Source organism: Heterodontus francisci, chromosome 5 (genome assembly GCF_036365525.1).
Source record: "Heterodontus francisci isolate sHetFra1 chromosome 5, sHetFra1.hap1, whole genome shotgun sequence".
NCBI classification, from domain to species: Eukaryota; Metazoa; Chordata; class Chondrichthyes; order Heterodontiformes; family Heterodontidae; genus Heterodontus; species Heterodontus francisci.
In genome coordinates this window covers 96,419,139-96,430,906 of record NC_090375.1, presented here as the reverse complement: position 1 = coordinate 96,430,906, position 11,768 = coordinate 96,419,139, and the positions used below count along the sequence as shown (strand labels likewise).

The 11,768-nt window shown below is 46.0% G+C and overlaps 1 protein-coding gene across 1 annotated transcript; it reads right to left on the bottom strand.

Annotated features, from left to right (window-relative positions):
• Positions 1–587: 587 nt before the first annotated feature.
• On the bottom strand, positions 588–9,600 carry LOC137369972 (uncharacterized). The gene is made up of 2 exons (XM_068031815.1): positions 9,182–9,600; positions 588–3,301 (listed from the first exon to the last, which is right to left on the bottom strand). Exon 2 carries the CDS (start codon positions 3,292–3,294, stop codon positions 2,500–2,502), a length of 795 nt encoding a protein of 264 aa, XP_067887916.1. The 5' UTR covers positions 3,295–3,301; positions 9,182–9,600; the 3' UTR covers positions 588–2,499.
• Positions 9,601–11,768: the final 2,168 nt, after the last annotated feature.

Sequence of the window (11,768 nt, the reverse complement as noted above, 5' to 3'; positions counted from 1 at the left end):
CTCTCAAATATAGTATCCCATTGCCTCTTCTTTCTTCTTTTGGGCCTCCTTATCTCGAGAGACAATGGATACGCGCCTGGAGGTGGTCAGTGGTTTGTGAAGCAGCGCCTGGAGTGGCTATAAAGGCCAATTCTGGAGTGACAGGCTCTTCCACAGGTGCTGCAGAGAAATTTGTTTGTTGGGGCTGTTGCACAGTTGGCTCTCCCCTTGCGCCTCTGTCTTTTTTCCTGCCAACTACTAAGTCTCTTCGACTCGCCACAATTTAGCCCTGTCTTTATGGCTGCCCGCCAGCTCTGGCGAATGCTGGCAACTGACTCCCACGACTTGTGATCAATGTCACACGATTTCATGTCGCGTTTGCAGACGTCTTTATAACGGAGACATGGACGGCCGGTGGGTCTGATACCAGTGGCGAGCTCGCTGTACAATGTGTCTTTGGGGATCCTGCCATCTTCCATGCGGCTCACATGGCCAAGCCATCTCAAGCGCCGCTGACTCAGTAGTGTGTATAAGCTGGGGATGTTGGCCGCTTCAAGGACTTCTGTGTTGGAGATATAGTCCTGCCACCTGATGCCAAGTATTCTCCGAAGGCAGCGAAGATGGAATGAATTGAGACGTCGCTCTTGGCTGGCATACGTTGTCCAGGCCTCAAATATAGTATCCCATTGCCTCTTACGTATCTTCATTCTCTCTTCACATTCATTGAAAAAATCTACCTCCACCTCTTTGTCTCTCGACGGGAGCATGACGGAATATTGTGGGCGGTAGTTTTTTATTCTTTTTATCATTTTTCGGGTGGGCAGGTGTTTTAACTGCCAATGTAAGATGAGGTTCCAATGTGTTCCCCATTTCAAATCTCGCGTACTGACTAGGATTAAGGTAAATCAGGACTCCCAGACTTTCATTTCCAAAATATAAGTAGGGTGAAGCCTGTACTAATTCAGGCTGGCCCAAATATGGGTTGACAAACTGCCGATATTGCTGGGAATCTGTATGCATGAACCAGGCCGTACAACGGACCCTTTTGTTTTTCCTTGCTGGTCATGATTATATACCGCAAATGATTTTCGTGTTCCCCTTCAATTTGTGTCAAGGCACAGTATATTTGCTGCACCAGTTGGCTATATGGATTATCATTCAATTGCCAGCAGTATAATATGGGAACGGTCTCTTTTTCCGTTTCCATCAGTACATTCATTAATTGGTGCGCTTTCATTTGGGGGAGTTCCATAAACATACCATCAGGGGTGCAAAATATGGTGGCTCCCAATTTGCACAATGCCTGTCGTCCTAACATAGGGAGAGGGGCAGTTTTGATACTATGAGAGTATCTACAATTGAACTTCCATGTATGCAGAGTTCAGTTGGCTCGGATAAGGGTTCTAACATGGGGATACCGGCTACACCCATGCTGAGGATATTTGTCTGGCTTTTGGGCAATCCCACAGAAGGGGGTACAGAGGACATAGTAGCGCCGGCATCAACCAGAAGGTCCAAATAACTATTGCCTACTTTTACTGTGGTCATAGGCTGTTCCTTTATTGATTTGGACAGTCTGATTACTTACGCCTGTACCGCCACTTCTTCCGGGCTGCCCTATGTAGATTGGTTATTAAAGGAGAATGGGGTTGGTCTTTGGCTCGGGTATTCTCTCTGGTATTCTCTAGCCTGAGGGCATCCCTGTTGTTTAGGGGGACATCGACAATCCCTTGCCCAGTGACCTATTTTGCCACAATTTCTGCACTCATCCTGTGTTTTATCTCTACTTCGCCACTGGCCTCGACCCCTTCCTCTTCCTCTTCCATAACCACCTCTTGCTGTGAATCCTCCTCTACTTTGCTGGAAGAACTGTCTTGCTGGTTTTGATTTTTGCTCCCTGGCGGAGCTAAAAAGTCCTTCTCTGTCCATGTTTATTAATGCTGTGACTACTTGTGTCCATGTTTGTTCTTGCCAATTTAGATTAACCAATTTAAAAGCTTGTGCCTGGGAGGGCAGCATGCAATTCAATAAAGTTTGTACTGCTAGGGGTCCATTGCCTTCCATTGGGACTCCTGCATGTTCTTCCCATTTACTCCAAAAACGGGCCACAAAATCTGTGATAGTCTCATCCTTTCGCTGCAAGCAGCAGGTTACTTCTCCTATATCACTATGTTTCTTTGCTCCTCTCAAAATGGCTTTTTTTCCCCTATTCTCTAACCAATGCGCAAGTGACTCATTGCCCTGCTCTCGTTGTTCATTATCTTGCCTAAATTGTCCATTTTCTCCAGGAGGGACGGCGAATCCCTCCTTAAGGGTAGACCACGAGGACCCGTAGGCACATTTTAGTAACATTAACACATCCCCAGGAAGGGGAGAATAAATGTCACACATTTGCTGCAGCCACCTGTGAAAGGCAATCGGCTTTTTAAGAGGATTTGGGGCTTCAGCTATCATAGCCCGAGCTTCTGCTGGGGACCAAGGTTTCAGGACCGGCATATCTCCAATCATTACTCTTGGATATCATCCTACTGTACTATCTGGGGGCTCAGGTTCGTCTTTCGTCATGGAACCTACTACTTGCGTTTTGGATCGGGTCCCGTCAGCGGGACCTCCCGCACCCCTATCCTGTGGATCATCTCTGGGATGTTCCACTACCTCTTCCTCTCGCACTGTTGGGAATGCTTCTGCTCCCCCATTTCCTGGAATATGAGGGGGGTTAATAGGGTTATAGGGAGGTGGCTGCTGGTGTCTCCAAGCAGCAGCCATTAGTAGTAAGTTATGTAATTCCTCTCCAGGGTCAGTGGATTCCTTGGCTGGTAGTCTAGGATACATTTCTACTATAGGGGCGGTAGGTGGAATTGCCTTACTAACCTCCTCTTCTTTTTTCTCTTTTTTCTTTGGAGGCTGGTGCCTTTGGGCCACCTCCTTCCATTTTGCAAAACACCATAACATATAGGAGATATCCCAATCGGGGTCTCCTCCTTCAGCCCTAGTAATATCTTCCCATTCCTGTATTAAAGATAACTTAAAACTTCCCCCATATGGCCAGTCACCATTAGACCAGCCATATAGATCGCTACTAAAGGTTACCGCATATTGATCGTCTCCAGTTTCTCTTATTACTGTATCAGCTGGCGATCCCGGTGGAACAATGGGATCTCCTACTTTCCTTCGTTGTCGGATCGTTTTTCGTATTCTTGCTTCGGTCTTTTTCTTGTGCTGGCAGTTTGCACCTGTTCCCACACGGGTGTCTTTACCTTTTGTTCCTCCTTTGGCAGGAGCGGATGAGTCCGCTCGACTGCCTTTGTTACCCATTCTCCTCCTGTAACTTAAATGTCTTTAGTTATATACAACAGTGCCCACGGTCTAAAATTTACAAAAATATACAACGAGCGCTCACCGGTTTTCTTTTCCTTTTTCCGAGCCTCGAAGTCAACCCTTTTTCACTTTTTACAGTAGCTACTTCCATTATATTCTGATGCTTTAAGTCTCACTTCTTTTCTTCTCGGCGATCTTGCCTCAGATCAACAGGCTTTTGGCTCAGCTCGAGTCACCGGCCGGACTAGACTAAGCAATCCTGCGCCGTCCCCCTTTCAGCTAGGACGCGCAGCGCCATCCCCATTTCAGCTAGGAAGCGCTAGGTACTCTCCCCCTTTCAGCTAGGAGGCACCGGGACTTTCCCAATGGGTCAGCTCCCAAATTTAGATATTTTGGGATCAGGCTTCAGCCAACTCTCCCTTGCTCCCTCTGGTCCCTTCGCCCAGTTAACCCTGGCCTTCACGTGGGGCTCAGTCGCCCTCTTAATTCCGGCTCAGGCTGGGTGATTGAGACATTAGGGTCGCAGAAGAGTTGACTTACCCCTGATCCTGCCGATTAACTTTTTCACTAGGTTCTTTTTAGATCCCGTTAACTCAGGGATCCTGCCGACTACGCCAATTTTGTCGAAGATATTTTAATAACTTAAACGGAGACTTCGAGATTCGCTGCTAGGAGTTTATTGACGTGATATCACGGAGAGCCTGTACAGTCCGCACTGTAAGCAGCACTTTCTCGAACAAAAGAAGAGTGCTTACATTAATACACCAAAGTAAACGACTTTGCGTTCACATTCCTTGACATTAGTCATCCCAGACCCCATCAATTGTCCTTGAGTCTTACATTCCTTATCATTAATCTGACAGAGATGGGTAGTATTGTTTCAAAAGAGCCCATTGTTCCAAATAACAAAGGGTTACCTGATTATACCACAAAGGAGCAAATGTCCTGATAATTACAGGAATCACAGGCGTCATCTAGTCTACATGATTCCACATCATCAGCATTTACTTTTAACTATTTCATTCCTGCTTAGCAAGCATAATTCTTTTACTTATTTTCCCATGATTATTATTTTCTTCCACACTTGTCTAACTTATCTAAGCCTGTCATAATCTTGTACATTTCTATTAAATCTTCCCTCAATCTCCTTTGTTCTAAGGAGAACAACATCAGTTTTTCCAAGCTAACCTTATAACTAAAATCTCTCATCCCTGGAACCATTCTGGTAAATCACCTCTGCACCCTCTCAAGGACCCTCACATCCTTCCGAAAGTGTGATGACCAGAACTGGATGCAATACTCCAGTTGGGGCCTAACCAGAGCTTTATGGTTCCCAATACTTTCAAGTTTTGTATCATCTGCAAATTTTGAAATTCTGTCCTGTACCCCCGTATCTAGGTCATTAATATATGTCAAGAAAAGCAGGGGTCCTAACACCGACCCCTGGGGAACCTCACTATATACCTTGCTCCTGTCCAAAAAACAACTGTTCACCAATACTCTCTGTTTTCTGTCACTCAGCCAATTTTGTATCCATGCTGCCACTGTCCCTTTTATTCCATGGGCTCCAACTTTGCTGACAAGCCCGTTTTGTGGCATTTTATCAAATGCCTATTGGGAGTTCGTATACACCATATCAACCGCATTACCCTCATCAACTCTCTCCTACCTCATCAAAAATACTCAAGCAAGTAAGTTAAATATAATTTGCCTTGAAGAAATCTGTGCTGGCTTTCCTTAATTAATTCGCATTTGTCCAAGTTCCTGTTAATATTGTTCTGAATTATCAGGCTGGATTTTAAGCGCCCCCTATTGCTCCCGGCGGCAAGTTTAAGAAATGCAGGCCGCTCGCCAAAGAGTCGCCGTGATCTCCTGCGCGGTGGCTCATTTAAACAGCCGGGGTAGCCCGCCCCCCCCTGCCAGTTACATGGAGGGGGTGGGCTGTCCATCCCCGGCAATGGCGCCACCTGCCTGTGCGCAGGTGCTGGCACCATCTTTAACGGGCAGCCAGCCCTGCCAGCAAATTTGAATTTTTAAAGTTACACCCCCACCAAAATTTACAGAATAAAATTGTCATGCCTGTTTCCAAACTGCACCCCCCCAAAAAAATTACATTTGCCCTTTCCTCCCCAAATCACTTATCTTTGAATTCTGGCCTTTCCCTCCACAGAATGCACAAAGTTGGAAGTTCATCCTTTCCCACCATCCCCTACACTGATGCTGCTTATTTGACCCCATCGCCAACCGCACCCCCCCACCCCCCCCCACCACACTGAAAATCCTAACTCCCCCTCCTCCCCCCACAGTGTCACACCTGCGTTCCCCAAATGGGTGATTGAAGGCGCAGGAGTTTCGGCCGTCGCACTGAAGATAGCAGCAGGACCGGAACATTGCTGCTAAGTATATTTAAATGAATTTGTTTTAATGATTTAAATATGGAAATTGAGGTCCTGTCGCCCTGTGGCGGAGGGGCCACCATGGAGCCTTGCCGTAGCCAGGAGGATCGAGCCGGGCCCTCCCGGCGCCAGCCTCCAAGGTTGTCCTCTACTGGAACAATCTCCTGGCACTCCCCGTCATGGGGCCTGACGTCGTGGGCTTGGTAAAATCCAGCCCATCATTTCTAAAAGCTTTCCCACCACTGAGGTTAAACTGACTGGCCTGTAGTTGTTGGACTTATCCTTGCACTCTTTTTAAACAATTCTCCAGTCCTCTGGCACCACCCCTGTATCTAAGGAGGATTGGAAAATTATGGCCAGTGTCTCTGCAATTTCCACCCTTACTTCCCTCAGTATGCTTGGATGCTCTCATCCGGTCCTGTTGACTTATCAACTTGAAATACAGCCAGGCTATCTAATACCTCCGCTTTAGCAATTTTTAGCCCATACAGTGTCTCAACTACCTCCTCTTTCACTATATCTTGGGCAGCATTTTCTTCCTTGGTAAAGACAAATGCAAAGTGCTTATTTACCATATCAGCTATGCCCCCTGCCTCCATGTGTAAATTCCCTTTTTGGTCCTCATTCAGCTCCACTCCTCATTTTAGCACCCTTTTACTATTTATATGCCTATAGAAGACTTTTGATTTCTCTTTTATGGTAGCTGCCAGTCTCTTCTCATACTCTCTCTTTACTTCTCTTACTTTACTTTCCTTCTAAACCTTCTATATTCAGCCTGGTTCTCAATTGAACTATCCAACTTATATCTGTCATACGCACACATTTTCTGCTTCATCTTATTCCCTATCTCTTTTGTCATCCAGGGAGCTCTGAATTTGTTTGCTCGACCTTTTCCCCTCATGGGAATGTACCTCGACTGCACCCAAACTATCTCCTCTTTAAAGGCAGCCCATTGTTCCATTCCAGTTTTGCCTGTCAATCTTTGATTCCAATTTATCTGGGCCAGATTCATTCTCACCCCATTGATATTGTGCACCAACCCCGCCCCCCCCCCCCCCCCACACCACCCCAAATTAATTCATTTTACTCTGGATTGCTCCTTGTTCTTTCCCATAGCCAACCTAAACCTTATGATACTAAGATTACTCTTCCCTAAATGTTTCCCAACTGACTCTTGATCCATTTGACCCACCTCAGTCTCCAGAACCAGATCCAGCAATGCCTCCTTCCTTGTTGGACCAGAAACATACTGAGGTGGGAAATTTTTCTGAATGCACCAATCAGCTACTTCTCCTGTGCTGACATCACTTTAATTTATAGGAACGTTAACTAAAATGTTTTTACTTCACCCTTACTTTCTAAAACCTTAGATTTATAACTACCCTATAATTCTTGCACCTCTCTGTAATTTCCTTGCAAATTTGTTCCTCTATATCTTTCCCACTAGTAGGTGGCCTATAGAATACACCCAGCAGTGTAATGGTACCTCTATTGTTTCTTAGTTCTAACCAAATAGATTCTGTCCTTGACCCCTCTGGGAGATCCTCTCTCTCCACTTCTTTAATGTTCTCCTTAATCAATATTGCTACCCCTTTCCTTCTTTATCTTTCCTGAACACCTTGTATACAGGAATATTTAATACCCAGTACCGCCCTTTTTTGAGCCAGGTCTCTGTTATCACCGCAACATCATATTTCCATGTGACTATCTGTGCCTGCCGCTCACCAACTTTATTTACCACACTCCATTCATTCACATTCATGCACTTAATTTAAGTTAGGCTTTGTTGCATTCCCTCTTGCTCTGACACCACTTAATATTTCTTACCTAATGCTCTCTGTCTCTCCCAATTCTCTTTGCACCTTGTTTTTCTTTCTAATGTTACCTACTGATTCCCATGCCCCTGCCAAGTTAGCTTAAACCCTCCCCAGTAGCACTAACCAATTGCTCCACAAGGACATTGGTGCAACCCATCTCCCCCAGAACTAGTCCCAATGTCCCAGGAATCTGAAGCCCTCTCATTTGCACCATCTCTTCAGCCACACATTCATCTGCTCTATCCTCCTATTTCTATAGTCACTTGCACGTGGTACCAGCAGTAATCTGGAGATTACTACATTTGAGGTCCTGCTTGCTAGCTTTTTCCAAGCTCCCTAAAATCTGCCTGCAGGACCTCATGCCTCTTTCTCCCTATGTCATTGGTACTAATACGTACCATGACCGCTGGTTGTTCACCCTCCCCCATCAGCCACTCAGTGACATCTTTGACTCTGGCACCAGGGAGGCAATATAACATTTTGGATTCACAACTGTGGCCGCAGAAACACTTGTTTGCATCCCTAACTCTCAAATCCCTTATAAGAACAAAGAACAAAGAAAATTACAGCACAGGAACAGGCCCTTCGGCCCTCCAAACCTGTGCCGATCCAGATCCTCTATCTAAACCTGTCGCCTATTTTCTAAGGGTCTGTATCTCTTTGCTTCCTGCCCATTCATGTATCTGTCTAGATACATCTTAAAAGACGCTATCGTGCCCGCGTCTACCACCTCCGCTGGCAACGCGTTCCAGGCACCCACCACCCTCTGCGTAAAGAACTTTCCACGCATATCCCCCCTAAACTTTTCCCCTCTCACTTTGAACTCGTGACCCCTAGTAATTGAATCCCCCACTCTGGGAAAAAGCTTCTTGCTATCCACCCTGTCTATACCTCTCATGATTTTATACACCTCAATCAGGTCCCCCCTCAACCTCTGTCTTTCTAATGAAAATAATCCTAATCTACTCAACCTCTCTTCATAGCTAGCGCACCCCCCATACCAGGCAACATCCTGGTGAACCTCCTCTGCACTCTCTCCAAAGCATCTACATCCTTTTGGTAATGTGGCGACCAGAACTGCACGCAGTTACCACTATTGCTTTCCCACTATTGTTTCCCTTCTGCTCCCCTGTACAGCTGAGCCAGCCATGGTGCTGTGGACTAGGTTTGCGCTGCACTCCCCAGAGGAACCATCACTCTCTCCAGTATTCAGAACAAAATATTGGTTGGATATTGAGATGCACTCAGGAGTCTCCTGTACTACCTGCCTGGTCCTTCTTGACTGCCTGACCATTCCCTTTCTACCTGATACACTTAAGCTGCGGGTGTCGACAGCTATAAATGTGCTATCCACTAAACTCTCAGCATTATGGATGAACTGCAGTGATGCCAACTGCTGTTCAAGCTTTGAAACCCTGAACTCAAGTTGCTGCAGCTGATGACACTTCCTGCATATGTGATTGTCCAGGACACGGGAAGTACCCTGGAGTACCAACATGGAACAGGATGTGCGCTCCATGAGTCCAAGCTGCCCTACCATGCCTATATTTATTAAACTATTGAACCTACTACTTAAATAAATACTCACCAGCCACTCACCAATCAGCTGCTTCTCCTGTGCTAACGTTACTTTATTTTATAGGAAGGCTAACCAAAATGTTTTTACTTAACTCATTATGTAAAAACCTTAGATTTTGATAGATGGCCTGCACTCATAGCTTGGGCAGATTGTCCTCTTTCCTCTCCAGTTTTTCTCCTCACGTGATTCATCCAATGCCTCTCCGTTAAATACATTGCCCAAATTCTTGGGGACGTTGGTAGCTCCGCTGGTGCCAGGAGACGGGGGAGTATTTAACATAAGATGCTGTGAAATTCCAGGTCCATTAAACCATTTGTTGCATCTGGTCTTTGAAAGACCACACTGCAAGATAAAAGAAAGATTTGCAATGCATTCCCCACTACAATGCCTTCAATGAGATCATATTATATTTTGTGTCATTGTTTGGCAGCTTCATCAGTGAAGAGCAAGAAAGTGAGTATGCTGCAAATCATAATAAATGGGGGATACTTATTGGCTGGTTGCACAAGCCTCCAGAAGTATCATTTATTACAGCTACTCAGGCAAAATGGGGAGAGCCATCTACTCTTGTGTGAACTTCTCAACCGTGGCCAGTCCTACCCTGTCCTCTCTCTGTAGTTGTGCACCATCTTAGCTTGTAAGCATAATATTTAGAATCATAGAGAAGCACAGGTGACCATTTGGCTGATCAAGTCTGTGTTTGCTCTTTGCTAGAGTAATCCGAAACAAATCCCTCTGTTCCACTCTCTCTCTATAGCTCTATATCTTCCTCTGCTTCAAATATTTATCTACTTTTCCTTCAAAAGATGCAATGGTCTCTGCACTAACTGTTCCCTTTAGCAAAGCATTCCATGCTTGAAGAACTCTATTTGTAAAGAAATTCATCTTAACCTCTCTCTTTAATCGCATAGTAATATTTTTAAATTGATGACCCCTTGTCAATAACTCCCAAATGCTCAAAAGTCTTCCTCTATTCTCTCTAATCAAAACTTTTCATAATTCTAAAAACAGCCAATAAATCTCCCTTTATCTGCTTCAGTGGAATCAGTGGATTCAGTCCCAGAATCTCAAGGCTTTATTCATAATTATAATCTCCCAGCCCTAGTGAGCCTGCGCTGCACACTCCAGAATCACGGATTTAATGTTCTTTCTATAATGGAGCAATCAAATCTGCACACTGTACTCCAACTGTAGCCCAACTAATGCTCTGTATAAATTCATCATTCCTTCTTTATTCTTGTACTCTATGCACAATTTATAAAATCCCATATTCAATAATCTTTTTTATGGTTTTATTTACCTGAAATCGGACTTTAATGGAATTAAGTATTGTAACACCTATGGCTATATTTTAACAGCCCGTCATGGGTCCCAGTGGCAGGACTGGATGAGGGTGGCATTACCGCTTGTGACCAGCCGACCGCGATCACGCAACGGCTGACTTATTTGATTGCAGGAAGCGCGGGGCCTGTCTCATTGGAGGACATGAGTGGGTTGTGAGATGTTGATGGCAGTGTGAGCAGAGATGAATGGAGATGCTGGCACCATATTTAAAGTGCTGCCAGCCCTGCTTAAACTGATGCTGCTGTTGCTTTGCCTTTGCTGCTGCTGTGCTGCTGACCACCCCCCTCCCCACCCCCACCTCAGCTGGAGTCCTTATGCTGCTGTGCTGCTGACCAAGGCCTCATACGATCAAGAGCACTCTGAAAGCCAAGAGGGATCATGCGAGGTGGAAGACATCAGGTGGCTCCATGGTTCAGCGATGACTCCCTATGGATTCTCCTCCAGACTGTAAGGGAAAAGCAGGAGCTCCTCTTCCCAAGGGAGGACAGGAAAAGACCCTCCCGCCTGACCAATCACTGTAAAGGAAGTCAACAGCCATGGGTTCACCCTCCAAAACTGGGTCTATCATCACAAGAGGGTCAATGACCTCCTTCACTCCACCAAGGTGAGTCATGTATACCCATCTCATCATTAGGGCTTGCATGTGATCACGTGGGAGGAAGAGCGACATGGTCAGGGAGTGGGGGAGTGGAAAGGGGCTGAGGCAATAACAGATCATGTCAGATGCATGGCTGTATCTCCAAGACAGCTGGCTTTCTGTTTTAGCTGCCCCCACAAGTCCCTTGAGAGTGGACATGAGGTAGAGGCATTCGGAAGTCCCCATCAGGGACCAAAGGGCTACCACCAGAACTGCTGGTCTCCATGGGAAGACTAACAATGTCCCTCTCTGTGCTCGCAGGAGAAAACGGTCCACAACACTAGGGAAAGGGCAAAGACTGGAGGTGGGATTCCAGACATCCAAGAACTTATTCTGGAAGAGGAGGTGGTCCTGGAACTTATGGGTTCCGAGGGCAGCTGGCCAATAGCAGATGGAGAGACTGGAGTGTCCACCCAAGAGAGGGAGGAGGCATTGTATTCATGTGCCCACCACTGCCCTTCTAGAGAACTACGTCACGCATGGTTGGCACGGGCAGATCCATGCAACTGAACCCCTACATATTTATGTTTTCTCATTCAGGTCGTGACACCTCAGAGGGAAGATTGTCTGCTGATGCTGCTGGAATCCTCTCGCCCTCTGACTATGAAGATGAAGAATCCTCAGAGGGTCCATCATCAGACCATTCCCCTGCACCCCCCACCAGCGGAGACACTTTCACCTCAGTGGGTATGCACTCA